General features: G+C 47.2%; 1 protein-coding gene across 3 annotated transcripts in view; it reads right to left on the reverse strand.

Moving 5' to 3' along the window:
• ORC2 (origin recognition complex subunit 2) overlaps positions 1-21,855 on the reverse strand; it is a 484,925-nt gene that overhangs the window by 219,934 nt on the left and 243,136 nt on the right. For all 3 annotated transcript variants that reach the window (XM_086955229.1, XM_086955227.1, XM_086955228.1), the window contains exon 10: positions 3,889-3,998. In XM_086955229.1, coding sequence (XP_086811355.1) covers positions 3,889-3,998 — 110 coding nt within the window. The remainder of the gene's footprint in view (positions 1-3,888; positions 3,999-21,855) is intronic.

Here is a 21,855-nt window from a genome sequence, read left to right on the forward strand (position 1 = left end):
GTTGCTCCAGTGAGGAAGGGTTCAATTTTTTCCACTAACATAGAGTGGATTTGAGTGATTAAAATAGGGTTTGAATCATCATTAGAAAAAAAAGGACTAAAAGATCGCTAAAGATATTAGAAATAGAAGTCAACGGTTCAATTTTCCCTAGAATTGTCAGCCATCTAAAAGCCCTCCTATTATTACACAGCATAGGCTGTGGTACCTGCATGCCTAGGCAATTCTGAGGCTGGAAGTGTTTGGCTTCTAACGATAAGCACAGAGGGAAGTGATCACTTTACTTCCTTTCCTCTACTCTAAAATCAATCACATACCCCCAAAGTGTAGCGCTTATCATAATAGTGATAGCGCTTGGCCCCTTGTGAAGGTATTTGTTCGCTCAATATCAGATGGGCACCTACCACTACACGCCTGTAAACCTTTTTCTATGGTAAAATTAAAAATCTGGAGGGCTGAGGCAGTACACCTTGCTAATTTATCAGAACTTAACTGCTGGATACCTAATGCTTGATCTTCTTCCTCAGTTATTGTTACCATGCCCCGTAGGGGTTCATAGCAACAGTTAAAATCACCGCCAATTAGAATAGGACCATCGTTGGTAGCAGAATCGATAATCCAAATTAACTGGGTAATTAGCGGAGTTTTCTTAGCAGGGCCACGTGGTCCTATATATATATTAAAAAGTAGAAGAGTAGATTTATTGGGGAATTTAAAAAATAATCCCTGAATATCACGTGAACCTGTCCATACTTCATCTATTTCTACATCTATTTGGTTCCTAATCCAAATTAAGAGCCCACCAGAAGGTCTACCTTTGTTAAGGTGCGTTGCTGAAATGCTGGCTGTTCGATAACCCACTTTAAATAATGATTCCAAGATCCACGTCTCTTGAAAGAGACATATATCAAATGTATCTATATATTTTTGCCAGTCCGGTTCCAGTAGTTTTTTTGTTAGGTCGGCTATATTCCAAGACAAAATGTTAAAACTCCTTATTATAGGGGCGCTATCACTTGCTATAATCTGCTCGCTTTCCATAGGGGTATTCGGATTAACAGAAAAATCATCAATCCGTCCTCCTGTAAGGTCCTCATAAACATTTTCTTCAATGGGGATTATTTCCCCTAGGGTCCCTACATAATTACACTGGTCCCCATAATTTAGCAATGTTGGGTTAACAGACTCAGTCAATCCACTAATTCAAGATCGCTTTGCAAATTCAGAGTAATCGCTAAATTAGTTGGAATAACCTCTGTCACCATGATATTCGTCCTGGGGCCAGGATTAAACACTGATGTTTTATTTTGTCTGATCCCCATCTTTGAATCAAAAAATACATGGGTTCTCAAATTAAAGGCTATCAAATTCTCAGCTATTACCCTCGAATGAAAAATTACCCTAATGTCATCTAGGTCCCCTCCTTCTTGCCGCTGCCGTTCAACATTTTTAATATCAGATTTGATTATAGAAAGGCAGTGGTGCTTAGTCCTTATCCAATGTATAACCTTGTTAGCCAAGGAATCCAAATCCTCCTTAGTTCCCGGCTTCAATCTTGGGGTGTTCGTAAGAAAGACATGGGATTGGATCGGTCCCTCATACAAAGTATATGGAGGTCCCCAATTTGAGTCTTGTTGGGGCAACTCCAGGTATACATCTTTTCTCTGATAGTTCGCCCATTCACGTACACTCCCACGTGAACTAGCAGGTGGCAAGCTATCAGTTGCCACTTTTCTCTGGTAGTTCACCTGTTCACGTGCACACACACGTGAACTAGCAGGTGGTAAACTATCGGGGGCCTTCTCATATGGGGAGGAATTTGTTCTCGTCTATATAGGCTACGCCGTTCCTGTCGGGCTGATGCTTGGAATCCTGGGTTTTGTTGACAACCACTTCCATGGTCATCACTATGGAGCCCATAAGTGCTGCAGGGCTGAGGGTTAGCTGGACCTGTTGTTTAATAAGAACACTCAACCGATTTAATAGCATTATTTTCTGAACTTAGCTCTCGTGGGTTAATACCATTGGGAATAGGAGTGCTGCCCCTCTCACTTATCAGTATGTTGTTAGTAAGCATTTCTATAATTTTTTTAAACACACTGACCTCCTCCTCAACCTTAGTTAGTGTAAGGGTCAGTGCAATTATCAAACTGTGTGTTTCAGTAATATAAGGGTGCGGAGGGAAATGCAATACAGGAGGGTTACTTAAACTCCCATTAGATGTTTGTCCACCCACCTGGTAATGCTCTGGGCAGGTTTCTAGATTTTCAGCTAAAACAGAATATCTATTGGAACATTCAATAGTTACAATTTCATCTTTGATGTCAATATCTGTGGGCTATTTATGTGCTGGTTCTTTGTTTGAAACATCAGGGTTACTGGTTGGAGTCAGTACCTTTTGCAACGGTAAAGCTGGTGCTGCCGGGACAGAGGCTTTTCCCACTGCCTGATGAACTATAACTACATTGCTAGCAACTTCCCCGCTTGGAGATTTATTCTTCTTGCTATAGTAAGATGAAATTTTATTTCTGCCTCTAGTCATAGGCTCCTTGCCATCAGCTAACATATTCTCAACCTCTTCAATGAGATTGTCAATGTCTGCCAATGTACAATTATCAGCTGCGGATTTAGGGGGTTTCCGGGTCCTTGGGATTTTTTCCCTACCAGTAGTTATTTCTGCAGCTTTTCTTTTCCACATCTCTAATGTTCTTCCAAAGGGGAAAATTCTATCTGAGGTGGCAGTACAAGAGTGTCAATCGAACAAAACCCACAGCCGCTTTTTGCTAAAGTATCTACTGTGACCCAGGACACCCAACCAGGAGTGATTAGGACATTAGCAATGTCAATACCAATTAGGATATTACACTTGATAAATGTGCAAAAGTAACTATGTAAAACTATTATAACTTCTCAGCACATATCCTCAGAGTAGAAGACCTACTGTATAGCTATAGAGGTCTCCACCTATCCCAAAATGGAACACACAGCCTGTAATAATAGATTTCAAGATACAAGGAATTTATTACAATAAACTAAATCCCAGATGGCAGTAACCACAAGCTATATTAGATCAGTTCTCTTACTGGTCGAAAAAATTCAAAAGAAATGTCAAGAAAAGACCGGGAACTAAACTTTCAAGGGGGTGGTCCGGCCCAGTCCAGTCTTATTCAGTCTTAGACAGGCGCGGACGGGCCAGCCCGCGTGCCTCCCGCGCTGCAGGAGTGCTCTTGTGCTTTTAAGGCGCCTCCTGGCGCTCCGGCGATGACGTGCTGTGAGGCGCCAAGGAGGTCAGTAGAGCACACTGGGCAATGAAGTCCCTCTATGTGCGGCACAGTTCCAGATGCAATTCAGCGTTGCAGCCCTCCCAGGGGCTAAATCCAGCAATAGCGAGGGCAATGACGGCAGCCAGTAGGTCAGCTCACGGGCCGGTGACAGCTTTTAGTTGTGCGAGGCGTAGCCATGCAGGCGGGCAGCTCTGTGCTACAGACCCGTTGCCGTTCTGGCTCGCATCTTAGCCACGTCCCATGGGGGTTGGATGTACTATTACTGCGAGGGGTTCCAACAGGATTTTTCTTTGCAGTATTTCGCGGCCAGCATCAGACGGAGCTGGGGGCTGGGGCTCGGCTTGCTGGCTATAGTGGTTGATGGGCGCGGGCAGGACACACAAGCCTCCCATCCACCGTAAGTGAGGCCCTTCGGCTTCAAGCATATAATTTTATCTAACTTTCACTTGGATTTTCACTCGGTCCTGGATTTGCCCCCAAAATCCTCCGTACCTGTATATTTAAACCCTTTTGTTTTTCTTTTTGTTTCACCTCTTCCTTTTCGTTGCGTTTTTTCCCCCCAGACTCACGTGCACATGACTGCCCCTCACAAAATCCAAACACTTACTGCAACTGCAACATCCACTTATAGAACAGAGCTTCATGCTTTTGGTTCAAGCTCTTCAGTTCCTCAGAGAATGCAGGGGTGGCCTTTTCCAGGAGGTTTCGGAGTGTTTCCTGCATTTGACAAAATACAAACCTATTTGAGACAGCAGCTTAGAGAAAGAACCAAAGTAAAGGTGAGGTTAGGGGATGCATTTAATGCTTACATCTTTTTACTGGCAAACTTCAAGAACAGGAAATCTGAATTAACCATTTTGTTATCAAGGTAAATCTGTGGGTAACTAATGATCAATATCAGAAGGGGAAAGTGTAGAGATAGAAGATGGATTTAAACAGAATTAACTAACCCCTCGTTGACCTTACTCTGCAGGGGAATACCCCAAGTCTCCTCCATGCCAGGAACTGGCCCCAACTCGAGGCTCAATCAAAGCATCCAAGCCCCCAAAACAAAGCTGCATTAATTGTTTAAAAGGCCCGGGCATTCAAGGAAGGCCTTTGCTGATTAAACCTGAGAGAACAGAAATTTCTTCCCCTCCCTCTCCACTAAGACTAACCGGGATGCCCATAGCAGCTGCAAATTACCTTGTCATTAGTTCTTGCTTGATTGCCACCAAGGCTCTTTTTCTGGCAATCCTATCCGGATTTCAGATCTGGGAAAAATAAAAACCACATCCTCCAGCAAAACGGTTTGCTTCCAAAGTGTCTCCTGTATGAGGCTGTCTCTGAGATCCTCTGTGTGCATGGTCTCAGTGGCTTAGGGGAGAGCCTGCATGCTTTCCTCACTAGCTCAGCCATCTGCTCTCATGCCAGACCCAAAAGATGATCCAAAATGTATTTCAATTCCCAGGAAGGATTAGTTACTTACCTGTAATCCTAGTTCTCTTCCAGGGGTATCCTCATCAAAGTCATAAGCACTAGAATATTCCTGCCCATGCGCGTGACCCCGGAAACCCAATTATATATGTGAAAACATATATGCATCTCCATATATATATATACATACACAAGAGTGGAGTATTGCTGTAAGGACTCCCCCGTTTATAATAAACAATACATTTAAAACAGTGAAAACAATAGGAAAGCATGTTTGAAAACCTTTTTAATGCTTAGCACAACTCCTCATATAGGACTGAAAGCATTGACAGCTCCCAGGCTGCATTTCAGAAAACAGCATAGAAAAGCTGAAAAGCTAACCCATAGCAACATAGAAAATAAACTGACACTGTGCCTTTAAGGCAGCCATGACCCCTAGCTTCCCATCATGCCTCAGGGGTGACAGTTAGGTCAGTTGTTCTTTGTGGTGACTCAAAAGCCAGGGTACAAAGAGTTCACATTACTTTAACATAAGGTTCCTTTGTCCGGGGAGGCAGGAGGGTTGCTTATGACTTTGATGAGGATACCCCTGGAAGAGAACTAGGATTACAGGTAAGTAACTAATCCTTCTCTTCCAGGGGATCCTCATCAATAGTCATAAGCACTAGAATAGAATAGCAAGCCTCACCTCTTCCACCTGCGGGCAAAGGAAAGAAAGGGAATTAAGAATCAAGCTCAGATAACTAAACTTGAAAACACAGATATCTTACTATCTGAACAGATTCCTCAAGGAGGCTTGGCCTACTTGGTTATCCGCCCTGGAATCGGATTCAAGACAATAATGCCTTGTGAAAGTGTGTACCGATCTCCAGGTTGCTGCCTTGCAAATCTCTGCCATTGGAACATCATGCAAGAAAGCTACTGTAGCTGCTTTCCCCCTAGCGGAATGAGCTTTAGGAGACAACAATAGGGGTTTGTTTGCCAACTGGTAGGCCAATTTAATACAGGACACTATCATCTTGAAATGGATCATTAGGAAGCTGGAAAGCCTGTATTTAAAAACAATTGGTCTGATTTCCTTATGACCTTCATTCCCTCCAAATAGAACTTGAGCACTCTTTTAAGATCTAAAGAGTGGAGTGACCTCTCCGCAGGAGTATTAGGATTGGGAAAGAAGGAAGGTAGAGAGATTGTCTGTTTAACATGAAAATCAGACACAACCTTTGGCTAAAACGCAGGATGAGTCCTTAACACCACCCTGTTATGGTGAAACACAGTATATGGCTCTTTGGCACACATTGCTTGGATCTCGCTTACTCTGCGCGCTGATGTTATTGCCACTAGGAAAGTGGTCTTCCATGTCAAGTGCTGCAACGAGGCCTTATGGAAGGGCTCAAAGGGGGGACCCATCAATCTGGAAAGGACTAAATTCAACTCCCAAGGAGGAGAAGGAGGCCGGACAGGGGGATATACCTTCTTCAAACCCTGTAGGAAATCCTTAACCACCTGCAGTTGAAAAAAGGAAGGTTGGTTGGGTGACTTTCTGTAGGCCGTAATGGCCGCCAAGTGCACCCTAATCGTTGAATACTTTAATCCTGCCATGGCCCCGTTGTAGGATTAAAATGATTACATGCACACCACAAGTAGAATCCCTTTCACTTAAAAGCATAAGACGCCCTCGTGGAAGGTCTCTTTGCCTCCTTTAAGATGGGTATACAGTCCTGCGGTAGATTCAAGTGTCCATATTGCATGACCTCAGGAGCCATGCTGCCAAGTTCAGCGAGGGAAGGCTGGGATGGAGAATCTTCCCGTCCATCTTGGTTAGAAGATCCGATCTGTAAGGCAGCCTCCTGTGGGGGAGTACCGACATCTGCAATAGGTCTGGGTACAACCACTGACGAGGCCAGTCTGGAGCTATCAAGATCATCGCCATATTGGATCAGATGAGCTTGGACACCACCTTCGGAATTAGAGGTAGGGGGAGAAGGAGTATGCAAATATTCGAGACTAATCCATCAAAAGCGCATTCCCCCTCGTCCCTGGACAGTAGAACCTGGACGCGAAGGCGTGTCACTTTCTGTGTTGGTCATGCAAATATTCCAGACTAATCCATCACAAGCGCATTCCCCCTCGTCCGTGGACGGTAGAACCTGGACGCGAAGGCGTGGCATTTTCTGTTTTGGTCATCTGCAAACCTATCTATTGAAGGTTGACCCAAATGATGGAAAATATCCACCACCACCTCGTCGTTTAGCACCCAGTCTGGCTGATCTTCGAAGTGCTGACTTAGTGCGTCAGCTCGCACGTTTTGCTCCCCTGGAAAGTGCACAACCGTGATGGTGAGGCCTCGGGCAAGAAGCCAGTGCCAAATCGCTTGAGCTTCCAAGGAGAGTGGGCGAGAGCGTGTACCACCCTGTTTGTTGAGCTAATACATGGTGGACGTGTTGTCTGTTTGAATCAGGATCTAGTTGGATTTGATTGAGGGCTGAAAAGCTTTTAGAGCTAGATGGACTGCTTGCAGCTCTAGCATGTTTATTTGATAGGACTACTCCTTGCTGGACCACCGGCCCTGCACCTGTAGGCAATCCATGTGTGCCCCCCCATCCTTGCAGAGATGCATCCGTGATCAAGGACTGTGTCGGGACTGGTTGATGGAAGGGGACTCCCACCAAGAGGTTCTTCGGATGAGTTCACCATAGAATGGACAACTTTGCTGCTTGAGAGAGCACAATCTGATCTTCCCAGTGACCTGATGCTTGGTCCCACTTGTCCTCTAGATCCTGTTGCAAAGATGGGAATGAGGAATATGCAAGAAGCCAACGATCCTAGTAGAGATGCCACTTGCCGGACTGTTGGTTGAGCTGCCTGGAGAAGAGCATCGCATTTCTGCTGCATTGAAAACAGTCTCTCCTCCGAAGGAAACAATCTTATTATGTTTGCATCCAGAGTGGAGCCCAAATATTGGATCGTCTGAGTAGGCCGGTGAACTGAATTTTCCATGTTCAGTCCCAATCGGCGGAGCAGATTCAAACAAACTTAAAAATCGTTCTTTACTTTTCGAGGGGATGGCCCTTTCAACAGCCAATCGTCTAAGTAAGGGTAAACAAACAGACCCTTTCGGTGCAGAGCCGAAGCCACCACTGCCATGCACTTGGTAAAGACTCGTGGAGCAGATTTCAGTCCGAAGGGCAAGACCTTGAACTGGTATATGTGGAAGTACGCATCTTGAAGGTCCATCAAACGCATCCAATCTCCTTCTTGCAGATGTGGAAATATTTGATGAAGCGTCAACATGCAAAACTTCTCCTTCAAGATGACTTTGTTCAGCAACCGAAGATCCAGGATAGGTCTGAATTTGTGCTCTTGATCTCTTTTTGGCACAAGGAAGTACCAGGAATAAACTCCCTTCCCTCGCTGAGCAGGAGGAACCTCTTCTATAGCCTTTTTTTCGCAGAAGGGTTACCACTTCTTGTCGAAGCAACTTTAGGTATTGAGGACGAGATCTTTTTGGGGGAATGTCCTTTGGAGGCACACAAAAACGTAGTGCGTATCCATTGTGCAGTATCCAGAGCACCCACCGATCTTTTGTTATGTTGCACCACTCTCTTAGATGATGGGAAACACTTCCTCCCAACGGTGTCAGAGGGAGCTCTTGCTCATTGCTTCCCTGCTGCTCTGGCCGTGCTGGAGGGCTGCTGCTGATGACCTCCTCTACCTCGGTTTGACTTCCGGCCTTGGAACTGCGACTTGCCTTGGTTTTTGTTTTGAGACTACTTAGGGGTTTGAACCCTATGTTAGTAGACATTGCGCTGGTTGGGTCTGTATCTCAGCTTGAACTCTTTTTTCTTTTACAATCCCACAGCCTTGAGAGTGTCTAACTCGGCTTTCATCCTAGCCATCTCCTCATCAGTGTGGGAGCCAAACAGGGAGGAGCCAGAAAAAGGTAAATTAGGGGGGCGTAGCTTGGACGGCTGCAAGATGGCCGCACTCTGAGTGGGCTCTGCCTGCCAAGCTTCTTTATCCGCCATTATCCTGCTGCATCCTCACTGCTCTCCTCACCAAAACCGGATTTTTGGACAGCTTGTGCCACCGTGAATCTCCCGCCCCAACTCCCGCTCTCCTAACTGGTCCCACGGTGGAGTGTTGGATCTCGTGGCTGGAGCTGTGATCCCGCCTAGGCCTCTGGTGGGCAGTCTCTGCTGGTGCTGGTGCTGTGTGGGCGCCTTGCTTTGTCTGCTGCCTCGCCCGTCGCTGGAGCTGCTGGTGTCCGGTGAGTGGCACTCCCTCCGGGTGGATGCTGGCGGGGTTGGGGGCCGTCTGTTGTGCGGCTGGGCTCCGTGGTGCAGCAGCCTAACTCTGCTCCCGTCCCCCTGCTGTTCCCTACACAACTGCTGCGGCGCCCGGGCCTGGTAGGGTGAGCGGCAGACCCCCCTTGTCCCCTCGTCGGTGTCCTTCACTCTTGGGGGCGCCCTCCTTCTGAGTCCAGTCCTGCCCCTGCCTGACTGAGCCCCGCTGTGTGCCCACCTCTTTGGACTTGGGGAGGCGCTGTTTGTTGTGCCGGCCCTGCGCTGAGGCCCGCCTGGGAGCCCCTTATCTCTGGCTCGGCGGCCTGCTGCTGTGTGTGCAGGGGGAAGGGCCTACCCTGCCCAACGTCCTGCTGCTGTCCCGACCCCACAAACTTGCTTGTTGGGCACTGCTGGGCCTGCTAAGGGATACTGGAGCTGCGGCCCCCCCTTCCTGAACCCGCTGCCTTTCCAACGTGAGGTGGCCTGACTCTGCCTCGGTGGCTTCTGAGGAGTGTGTGGTGAGGCCTGTTCTCCCGCTTTCTATCTGCGCCTCTGCCAGCGATTCTCCAGCGGTGATCTCCTCCTGCTGCTCCTTCCCAGGCCCCCTGTAGTTGCCTTTCTACACCTGCCTGGTACTCCGTGATCATGCTGCACGGCTGCTTCTCAGTCAATGTGGTAGCCCCCTTCTTCCTCCTCTGCTCCCTGGTTGGGGAGGGCATCCAGGTACCTCGCAGCTCTCCGTGCTTGATCTTCGCTGCCTTCCTGCCATCATCGCCGCGCTGATTGCGCCTTGAACTTAATACATGGTTATGTTAGCCATTTGCGGGCGGGGGCTGGGTTAAAGTCTTTGTGCCAGCTCCCATTCTATACCTCTGGCGGTTGTCCGCCCCTTTCTCTGCCCGTGTGGGGCACAAAGCCTGACCTGTTGCGCCAGGATTGACTGATAGTTCTGCTGGCTCCCAGTGGACCCCTACCCTGGTCGGCCCACGTCCGTCTGGAGCGCCCATAGTTATGGGGAAATCCGACCCTAAGCAACCCAAGATCGCCTTTGACTCCCGAAGATACTCACGTCAGCACGGTGCGGGTTCGGATGGCGCCGATTCTGCTGGCACGATGGACACTACCCCGAGCCGCGACGATGGCCTCAAGGTGATCATGCTGGAAGTGAAGTCGACTGTCACCGGCATAGCGTCTCAGCTCGACTAACTCTCTGCGCACATCGATTCAGTGAAGGTCCGTGTGGGCTCTCATGACAACAGACTGCTCCATGTCGAATCCAGGGTGTCTGACGCTGAGGATGCGGCTACCCAAGACAGGTAGAAGTTGCTTCAGATGGACAAGATCCTGGGATCAGGGAGAAAAACGAGGATTTAGAAGCCTGCTCCCGTCGGAGTAATCTTCGAATCACGGGCCTTCCAGAGTCAACCAACATTTCCAGAATGGAGGACTTCATCGAGCAGCTCATCAGGGAGCTATTCGGGGACGTCCTATCCCAGTTCTTCGTCGTAGAACGAGCTCATCGCTCCTTGGGCATGCGCCATGGCCCTGGTCTACCATCCCGGCCCATTGTGGTGAAGATCCTAAATTTCCGTGACCGGGACGCCATCCTCCGAGCTGCACGAGACAAGGGCACTATCAAGCACCAGGGCAATACTCTTTCCTTCTATCCGGACTACACTCACTGTACAGACCGCCAGGAGGGAGTTACTGCCGGCCAAATGCATCCTTCAGAAACATGAAGTTAGCTACTCCCTTGCCTACCCAGCGAAATTGAGAGTCCGGCAGGGCTCCAAGACACTGGGGTTTGCCAAGAGGCTGGAGAGGGAAGCTCGTTCCTCCCCCTCTGAGGTTCCCCTGGAGAACACGGACAGGTTGAGCGACAACGATTTACTTTGCCGACCATAGTGATTTGTTTATTATGATGTTTGTTCTGGATGCTACCCACTACCCAAGCTTGGCCACTGTGCTTTTCTGCAGGGGTGTTTGCCGAGCCCCGCCATGCCCCCACCGGGATGATTCCCTCTGTTAATGCTGTGTTACCCTTTCCAGGTTGTGGGTCCCCTGGGCGGGGTGGGTGGTTTCCTCAGCCTAATTGGGTGGTTGGAGTGGGTGTGGGGTTGGCGGGGGGTGTGTGTTACTGTGGGGGTGTCTTACTCCTTCACTGGGGTTGTGGCTTTACTATGCAACGAGATTGTTGTTTGTGCTTATTTCTACATTCCTAGTTCTTGACATTGCATTGTGCTTCCTGCGTAGCTTCGCTGCTAGTCGATTTCAGTCTATGTTCTGTTCTGTTTCAATTTTTACACTGCACTGTGTTTTCCGATCTGCTGTTTACACCCACTGGTCATGTCTTGTGGGTAAACATGTTGCCTCACTGGTCCCTCCTCCCGCAATATGCTGCGCCCCCCCTGTGGACGGGTCTGTGGGGTGCTGTCACCACCTGCTGGTGCACTCCGCCCACTGGGTCATGACAGCCAGTCGGATGCTCGCGCGCGCCCCCGCATTTCCCGGCTTGCTGATACACATCAAGATCAGTCTCTACTTGCTTGCGCTGCTCCCTAACTGCGCAGTACCTTTCTGCCCTCTTGACTCCCTTGGGACAATTGTGTGCGCTGAGCTGCTCCTGCTGCGGACTTCGCCCATCTAGCATGGGTTTGCCCTAAGGTCTCTGAGTTCTGGCAGGCGGTATGTTCCACTATTTCAGACATCACCGGCGATGCAGTGCCCCCCGATCCACCCATGTGCCTTCTTGGCTTCGTTAAGTTTTGCCCTGATGCTTCCCGACGTCTGATCTCGATGCTGGTTGTCCTTGCTAGACGCAGGGTGGCCATGTGTTGGGGTCGGCGGCCTGCTCCTAAAGCCGAGAGTTGGCTGGAGGATGCCTCTCTGTGTCAGTCTCTCCTATCCAAATTCTGGGACTTGATGCCTGCCAGATCTCGCCCGTTCGACATTTGGGGCCCTCTGGTCGCATATCTCCTCTCCCGCTCACATCCCAACAACGCTGCATCTCCCGCGCTCCCTGCCGGCCTTGTGCCCGCAGCGGCCGCCAGTGCTGGTCATTAACTGTCCTCTACCCATCTATTGGCGACCCCGCTTCTCTAGAATCCACACTGACATTGCTATTATATGTGTGTTCCCCATTGTGGGATGTGTTTTTGGTACAGTGGGACTGTGATTTGAACTCTCTTGGCTAACTAAGTTGTTTTCAATGTGATTTACCTGTAACTAAATAACTGAATTATACTGTATTTTATTGATGAAGACTGCAGAATTGCGCAATGTACTGTGTCTGCCATGATTTTGTTCCTCAATAAAGGTTTGTTTGAAAACTTAAAAAAACAAAAAAAAAAGGAATCCTCTGCTGTGCATCTGGTTTAAAAGCTGTTAGTCTTAACCAAGTAAACCTCCTAGCGCAAATCCTGTGCGCATAAGAATGTGCTGACAGCGTAGCACCATCCGCTGCCGTGCTAATCACTTGGTTTGCTACAAGGGATCCCTCTCTGATAACCTCCTCAAAGTCTCTTTGGTCTTCTTTTGGAAGCTTTTCCTTGAAATGGTCCAAGGGGCCCCATAAGGCCCTGTCATAGCAGCCTAATAAGGCTGCTGCGCTAGATACATTCAGCAACGATGCTGCAGACCCGAAAAACTTTCTTTGTCCGGTGGGACTGCCGAAGATGCAGCTACAGCATGTGTTTTTCTTGCTGTAACAATGATCACAGAGTCCGCAGGCAGATCTGATTTCAAGAAAACAGGGTCTGTCCCTGCCAGCTTATATTTCTTCTGAATTCTAGCTGGTGCAGCCTTAATTGAAGATGGAGTTAGAAAAATGTCCATCACCGGTTCCAGAAGACCAGGAACTAGAGGTAGCAACGGTCGAGACGCTGATCTCTGATGTAGTGTCTTAAAAATCACCGATTTAGCCACCTGAGGACGCGACATCTCAATGTTCAGCTTCTGTACTCCCCTCTGAAGCACATCTTGGTATTTATGTCATTGATCGGAGACACTCTTGATTGAGGGCTATCCGATAGAGTGGGTGAATAGTCCGTTTTAGAGAATCGAGTGGAGGAGGAAGACCATGTAGGAGATCTTTTCCTTTTGTGACGAGAACCCGAAGGTCTGCGCTCACGTGATCTGCCAGCATGGTCTCTACGTCTGGCTGAAGGAGATCTATCCACCTCTTGCACCAACTTTTGCAAAGGCGACCTGTGGAGCGGACTGGTGTATTCTTCCTCTCGCCGTGCTGCTCCTGTAGGGTTTTTACTCCAGTGATGGAGTGGAAGCATCCATCTTGGAGACCAATGAACAGAAGGGGAAGCACCCCTGTGTTGTGAAGGAGACCTTTGCCGCGACCTATCTGAATGTCGCTCTGGAGATGTAGATGGTGAATGCTCCGGCGAAGGGTGCCTCAACGAGTGCCGTGACGCTGACTCTGTCACTAAAACTACAGAACCTCCTCCAGATCTCACTGATGGGGCTCTCGACGTTGAGCGTATGACTTGCTCCGACGGAGCCTCCCTCGATGCTGAATGAGATCTCCTTCTCGACGTCGAATTTTCACCCAGCTGCATCTGGTCTTGATGTCAGTTCTGAATTTCTCGACTTCAAGTGCCTTGCTGACGACGTCGGCGTACCTTTGTGCCTCGACGCCGATCATCATGGTGCTGACGACAGTGGAGGGCTTTTGGTCCTCGACGCCGAACGTCGCCTGGATGACGATGGCGGAGGGCTACTGTTCCTCGACGCTGATCGTCGCCGGGATGACGACGGCGGACTCCTGACCCTCAACGTCGATCGTCGCCGAGTTGACGACGGGGGAGGTCTTCTGGCCTTCGATGCCGATCCTCACGGGTTGACGACGGCGGAGGGCTTTAGTTCCTAGATGCCGATCGTCGCCGGGTTGACGATGGCGGAGGACTCGAGACTCTCGACGCCGATCATTGGCGGGTTGACGACGGCGGAAGATTCTTCGACGCAGGCGGCGAATGAAGTGACGCACCTGAATGTCGACATTCAGTCGACGGCGAGCCCGTCGTCGATGGTCTTTTCTTGGACGTATGTCCTACCAGTGGACGTTTTTTCAGCGCCGAGCCCGACGCTGAAGCAGAAGAGTGTGGAATCTTGCTTCTTAAAGAGGATCTGGTCCTTTTGGAGATTTTTCTCACCGGTAACCTGCGCCTGGAAGATGTTCTATCCAGTTCAGCCAGTCCATAAAGACGGATTCTTTCCCTGTCTTGCAAGGTTCTTTTGGACAGAGACTGGCAATGAGGGCAAGTCTTGGGGACATGGTCCTTAGGAAGACAAAGTATACAGACTGCATGAGAGTCTGACCTGGCCTTCTTGTTTCCACAAGAAGGGCAGGGATCAAAAAGAGATGACATTTTGGAGTAGAAAAAATGCCAAAATCTGTCAAAAAAGAGAGTATCTTACTTCTCAAGATGTAAGACGTCGAAGTAAGAAGAGAATTTCCAAAAAACTGGAGAATATTTGACAAAAAATCAGAAAAAGGTGGAGCTGTGTAACCAGGGTCCTGACTGAAGGAGCCAGAAAGAACAACTGACCAGTCACCCCTGAGGCATGATGGAAAGCTAGGGGTCAAGGCTGCCTTAAAAGCATGGTGCCTGTTTATTTCTATGTTGCTATGGGTTAGCTTTTCAATGCTATGTTTTCTGCAATGCAGCCTGGGAGCTGTCAATGCTTTCAGTCCTATCTGAGGAATTGTGCTAAGCATTAAAACAGTTTTCAAACATGTTTTGCTGTGGTTTACCCTGTTTTTAATGTATTGTATATTATAAACAGGGGAGTCCTTACAGCATTACTCAGCTCTTCTGTATGGAAGGCTGCATTTACGTTTTTTAATATATATATATATTTGGAGATGCATATATGTTTTGACATATATAATTGTGTTTCCGGGGTCCTGCGCATGGGCGGGAATATTCTAGTGCTTATGACTATTGATGAGGATCCCTGGAAGAGAGGATACTCTGCTGCGGATACTCTGCTGCGAACTCTTCTGTAACGTCGGGGTCCGGTCAGAGGGTTCTTGCAGGTACACAGTGGGTGCCTAGCGTCAAGGGCGGTGTGCCAAATACGCTTCCACCCCCCTCCCGTGATGTCCCCTCGTTACACCTTTAAAGTGTAGAAACCTAATGTTCAGAAGCCTCCTAAACCAGGAGTTACTAGGAAGATATTTTTCTTCCCTTTTGCACTTTTTTCACCTTCTTTTTCACTTTCACGCCCCTAGGTAAGGGTGGTCCTTAGCGCGTCCATACCGCCAGGGTCTAGTACACTCCTATAGTCCTGATGAATGCCTGGTATCTTTACACCGTTTCATAGGCAGAAACATGTTGACTGACGATAACTCTTGGAAATCACCACACAATTAATTGTGGACCACTTTCCAACACATAATTTTAAATATATGCCCTAAGTGACCATACAATAAATCATTTTTTGGCTACACTCTGACATTTTTTATATACCCTTCACCACCATTTAATTTACTTTCACTGTACGCCCTGACTCACAAATCCTGCTCCGCAGTACATCTGGCGTCGAAGCACACTAAAGAGGCACTCTGCCTCTTTAGTGGGGCCCAATGATGAAGCATGTCATCACCAGGTGGTGAGTGAGGGCCTTCCTAACCTACCTAAGTGAGGCCGGTTTCCTTTCCATTTTGCTCCTACGTGTGGTCCTGTATAACCATACAACACTCTTTAATTGTTTAACAGATACAAACTCTTCTGTAACACCCAGCTCCCTTATGTGGGTGTTCCTCTTAAGATTATCAAGAACGTCAATCTTCTCGTCCATATTTACCATGGCCTCCACAGCAGAAGTTCATCATCTCCTGTACCTATGCCACAGCCTTTGCAGATTACCCCCTCTAGTTTGGCTAATCTACCTTAATTTAAAATTTACGTTGTGCTCCACTGCCAGGACTGCCAGAGAGGCCACCCAGCCTGGTATTCTTGTACTACTTACTCTATTGTTTCATGCAGGTCTGAATGCAAGACATTGATCAAGCTAAGCTAGGTGCTCTTTCTCTATTTGCCAGCTCCCATTCAGCTGGCAGCTCTGAAGACTCCTGGATGTAGCACTACAAGGTGAAAAAAACAGGTCTAACTAGGCTCATTAGCTCGACTACTGAGTTCAAAATGTTCTGTACTTCTACATTCTCAGGTAAAAGTGTTACAGATTGGCTCTGTGGTGTTCTCTCCAACTACTGACACTAGACTGTGTTAATGCAAGGTAAAAACATGTGAGGATTACTGGGCACTATTTGTTTCGAATTTAGAAAATGGAAAGCCTGAGAAAGTAATTCATAAGATATGGCAACTGCGTCCTCATCTCTTGGAAGCTCAGTTATCGTTTTCAGAATTGTAAGCTTCTCATTAGGAGTAGTGTGGGAAACCTCAATGCATGAGCAAACAGGAGTTTACTCATGAAGCGGGATTCCTAGTTGTGAGTGGAACACCTCACATCAGAATATTTCCCCAGACACATATTACCAGGAAAAACTGGACTAAATTTGCACTAAATCTGCTAGACAGTGGGGAACAGGTACAGAAATCGGTGAAAGTTTTCTTTATTACATTTCACACATTCAGTATAACGAAACACGCAATAGGGTTTTCCTCAGTCTCTCACATGGAAACTATTGGGTTCAAAGTGTCTAAAGGTTGAGGGAGCTATGTTGTGGCCTTACAGATGAGAATTGAAAGTACCATTGTGTCAAGACACAACAATCGCAATACTATCCTCTGAAAACCGCCCTCCCACCGCTCAAACCTCCGAACTCCTTCAAACATTGCAAAGGAAAGAAAGGTTATTGAGACTGTAAACCTGGCTAGAAAGAAAGGAACAAAATAGAAAGGATAAAAAAAATTAAAAATGAGAGCCTGGAGGTTACCCGATGAACCTACAGGACTGATGAGTATTGGGGGGTGGTCTTGAAGGAAAGATGAAGAGGGTTTGGGTGTAGCTCACGTGGTTGTCCACTAAGCTTAGTCATTCCACTAGGACTGAAAGAAATGAGGTTCTCTTATACGCGCGGGACAAGCAATCAATGGTAGACCTTTGGATACGTAAGACACCAAGGACCCCCATGTAAATTCGAGGTTGTTAAAGTAATCTCAAAAGATGTCCTCCATTCTCTCCATTGTGAGGGCGTCCCATAAGCGTGTGTGCCATTGTGTCAGTGAAGGCGCCTTTCTTTTTCCAGGCTGCTGTCAGTGCCATTTTAGCTGCCCCTATCCATAACAATATGATCGTTCTATCACCCTTGATTTGGCGTTTCAGGATATCATCACTCAAACCAAGCAATGCAAAACATGGGGAGTAACGAGGAGATACCCCAGGATGTTTTTAGTTTGTGCCAGGATTTCTGACCAAAAAGGGGAATTGTAGGACAGTCCCACCTAATGTGGCAAAAGTCGTCGTACAGTCTGCAGCCTCTCCGGCAAAGATTTGAAGAATTGGTATTTCTTTTTTTCAGCTTGGTGGTATAGAGGTACCAATTGTAAAGTAGTTTATAGTGTGCCTCTCCCATGCCGATAGAATGGTTGCATTTTGGGCTATCACTCCAAAGTTTCCTCCACTTTAATTAAGGAATCTCCTCCCCAAGCGTTCGCTCCCAAAAATGTATATGCTGCGGCTGAGGGGTGAGGATTGTTGTAAGGAGTATAGAAAGGAGATAGTTCACAGAGAGGATTCCACTTGCCTAACAAATCATTTAATAGGCATAAGTTCTTTAGTGGCGGCTAGTCTGACTTACTGTTGCAGCGCACAGTGTTTTGACTGTAATGCTCAGAGTTGGAAAGCTGAAAGTTGCGTTGGTAATGTTCGAATGTTAAAATGTCCATGTTGTGAAAGAGGTCGGAGTGTGTGAGGCAGCCTCCCTCTCTCTAGGCATCAAAAGGACCTGTTTGAAGAGCCGGAGGAAATGCCTGGTTATAGTGTATCGTATATAAGAGGGGACGTGGGGGAGGAATTGTCCAGTCCACAGTCGAATTAATCTTCAAGTGTCTTTTTGTCGGGGTACTCAGGTAGGCATTTTGTGTGGGGTCTGATTTAGATTTCGACAATATATTCCAGATGACCCTCTCCACTATGGACTTGTCCATGTGCAGTCAATGTTTATCAGACTAAGGCAGTGACCCTTCTGAGATAACTCCGAGTTAGGCCACATTATGGTAAAGTTGGAAGTCAGGGAGCCTAACCCTGCAGCTTTTGGTAGGTGGAGCAGTTTAAACGGCAAGCTGGCCCCAAGATTCTGCAAAATAAACCGGTGGACTAGGGTTCGCAGCGTCGGTATTAACTCCCTATTTAACTCAATAGGAAGGCCCTTAAAAAGGTAAAGTACCCTGGGTAAAACCGTCATCTTAATGGCGGGTATGTGTCCTAGCCAGGAGATATACATATGTACCCATCGTTTAAGATCTGCTTTCAGTTGCTGGAATAATGGTGGTAATTCTGCCACGGTAGAGTTCCGACAATCTGGGGGTATGTTTGATGCCGAGAAATATGATGTCTTTTTTGGCCCAATAGAAGAGGGTAGAGACTATCAGGGCTTCCATAGCCGCATTGGGCAGCATCAAGATGTGTGGAAGCCGGCTACCATTTTAGAGGTGCACAATTCTTCCTGGAGGTCCACTAGAGATGAGTGAGGGCGGTGAGTGTCAAGAGCACATCATCCGCAAACAGAGAAATCTCATGCTCCACTGAGCTAAAACCTGGGCCTCTGATAGCTGGGGTTGCCCACATCTTAGCTGACAAGGGCTTGATCCCGAGAGCAAAAATCAGTGGGAAGAGAGGGCAGCACTGCTTTCTCCCCTTTACCAGTTGAAAAAGATCCAAACGTACCCCATTGACTAAGACTCTCTAGGCCATGGGGTGGTATAGTTCGCCTGAATCATTGTTATGAATGAGTCACAGAAACCAAAACGCTGTATGAAAGAAAATGTGCCTGTCTACTTTGTAGAAGGGCTTCTCAGTGTCAAGCCCTAACAGCACTGTGGGAGTCTATTTATTAGCGACTTTTGTGATCAGATGGAGCACGCTGCGCACATTATCCTGCATCTGTTGGCTCTTAATGATGCCAGACTGATCCGATGGATCAAATCTGGTATCAATGACTTCAGCGGCAAAGCTACGATTTTTTAATAGAGTATTTAGGTTGAGGAGAGCGATGGTCTTATAGGAGCCAGAGGAATCGAGGTTTTTACCCGGTTTTGATATGACGGTAACTAGGGCTTAACTCATCGAAGGGGCTACCATACTTGCATTTGCTATGTAATTAAACAGGATGGTCAGGAGTGGGTCTGTGTCAGAGTTGAACGCCTTATAAAATTGGGCAGTGAGGCCACCTGTTCCTGGTGACTTATGAAGTTACAGGCAGGATTTTGCTTGCTGGACCTCATCTGCACTAATGGACTCACTCAAAATCTTGTTTTGGGAGGGGGGGACACCTATGGGAGATTCAGGTAATTGCATTAGGCTTGCGTGTTGATTTGCTCAGCTGTGTATAGTTTTTCGTAAAACTTGTCGAATATATGGGCTTTCGCGCTCTAGTACTCTTGAATCTCGCATAAGATCATCTATATATTCTCTTTCCTTTTTGACACAGAGTTGACGAACTAAATGGGAACCCACCTTATTATCTTGCTCATAGGACAGGGATTTGAGGAGCAGTAGAGTAAGTTCCATCCTGTTAGTGTAAATCACATTTAATTTCCCTCACAATGCTGTGACTTTCCACTGCAGGATTAGTGTCTGAGGTTTTGTGGGCCTGATCGAGCTGTTGAAGCTCCTCTTCTAGTGTCAAGTGCTCCTTTGCTCTCTGTTTGTTAAGCGTTGAAACAAGTGCAATACATTTCCCATGTAATACTACCTTGAATGTGTTTGAGTAGTTAGAGGGGTTCGTGCCGCAGGTGTTATTAAATAGAAAGAATTCTCAGACAGCTTTCCTTAGGTTGTCCCTTAAGAGGCGATCCCTCAGAACGGAACTAAATAATAACATCTGCAGTATCCAATAGGCAGTTCACCCCAATCCAATGTTATTGCCGGCCCCTGTCCTCAGCATTCCCCAATCCCCCCCCCCCACCTACCCGTCTGTGTCGACATAGAGAAGCGCTCTTCAGCCACCAACAAAAAAACCTAACTAAGAGAATAAGTGGGAAAATAGGTCCCAAATAGCAAACATTAGTAAAGTACCAAGGCATTATGACAATGACTGGCGAATAGGTCAAAAACCGTTAATGCTGCTTCAAAGCAGAGCATTGAGTTAAAGCATTATGCAAACATCCATAAGATCTGCACTTCTTAGGTTAGCAGGAAAGACACTGCGAGAGCTATAGGCGTGTATTTTGAGATTCCGCTTAGTTGCTTCAGGAAGTCCATGGGTCATCTCCAGGCGACGGGCCTCAGTGGTTGGTATCTGCAGGAGAGTCAGAGTCTATACCAGTTCTGTGACATGATGAGGTTTGTTGCGCCAATCCACAAGGGTAGGTCCAGCAATATTTAATACAGTCTTATTGCAGTTCGTCTGGTATTGGACGGATTTGCTGATATCAGGTCAGCTTTGCAGGGGCAATATCCTCGAAAAGAAACCAAGCGGCCCCCTCGAAAGAGAGAGACTGATTCTGCCTTTTGGGCACCTGTAGGATGGCTTCTTTTACTATAAAAGAGTGTAATTTAGCCTGTACGTCCCTAGAGGATCACCTATAACCAGCCAGCTAGAAGCCCACTCAATGTGCCCTATCTATCTTAACCTTCAATGTTGTGTTGTTGAGTAGTTCTGAGAACAACCCAGATATTATCATTCCATAATGCCGCTCTGTGGCTTGAGTCATTTGAGAAGGAACTGAATGTATCTCAAAGATCCAAAATCCCTTTAGGCTGTAAGTTACATGTCTTTCTGTCACCATGTTTCGGATACATTATCTTGATATCTATCTACATAAATGGGATAATTAGGAATCCATCCTCCAACCTGAATCTGGAACAATGTAACCTCAATTTTACGTCTCTAAAGAGAGCCTATTTGAAATCCCTACAATTCACCTCACCCAACTTGTACCTTTTCTCCCGTCTTCTATCACCACCTCTAATAGAACCACTTGATAGACATACTCCCAGAGCCACTGTCACAAACTTGTGAGTATGCCGACCAACTACTCTCCATAGAACACCTTTATGTACGGAAGAGTGCTTTGACGCCCTCTTCATCTGTGCAGGAAAACCCATCTCACTTAAAGCACTGTCTCACACTCAAGAGACCATGGCAACCGAGTGGTCTCCCACAAAGAACTCTGCCTTCCTTCAAGACAACCTTTCACAAAGCCTGAACACACCCTCTATTCCTTCCCCCACCTACTTCTCTGGGATGCTTACAGACAACTGTCAGCATGGTTCAATAGAGCCATCCACCACCACCAGCCCAACATCCTCAGAGTTACTAATTCACCCTCATAGGAAAGATACCAGTGGTTCCAGAGGCTAGATGGATAGGCACACAAACCTGAAGACACTCCAAAGTAAAATAGACTCTACTGCACAAAAGAAGTCTGATCTCTGAAGACCGAGAAAGTCCTGGATGTGCTTGTCATCTCTAGTAACCACTGCTAATTCACACTTACATGCTCACTCTCCTCTAGAATTGGGTGGAATATTCATCCACTCCTCGATCCAACAAAATTCCATGACCAAAGAGCATGAGCTCACTCCTTGGACTCCAAAAAACACAAGCACCATGATTCCCTTCTCACCCTAGGCTAGACTTTACTTTTGTAGGCAATAAGAAACCACAGCATACTTCCAATAAAAGAATTTGCAACCCAAGGAACAGTATTGAAAGTCAGTCGACAATC

Source organism: Lissotriton vulgaris, chromosome 2_1, assembly GCF_964263255.1.
Source record: "Lissotriton vulgaris chromosome 2_1, aLisVul1.2, whole genome shotgun sequence".
In the NCBI taxonomy this organism is placed as follows: domain Eukaryota; kingdom Metazoa; phylum Chordata; class Amphibia; order Caudata; family Salamandridae; genus Lissotriton; species Lissotriton vulgaris.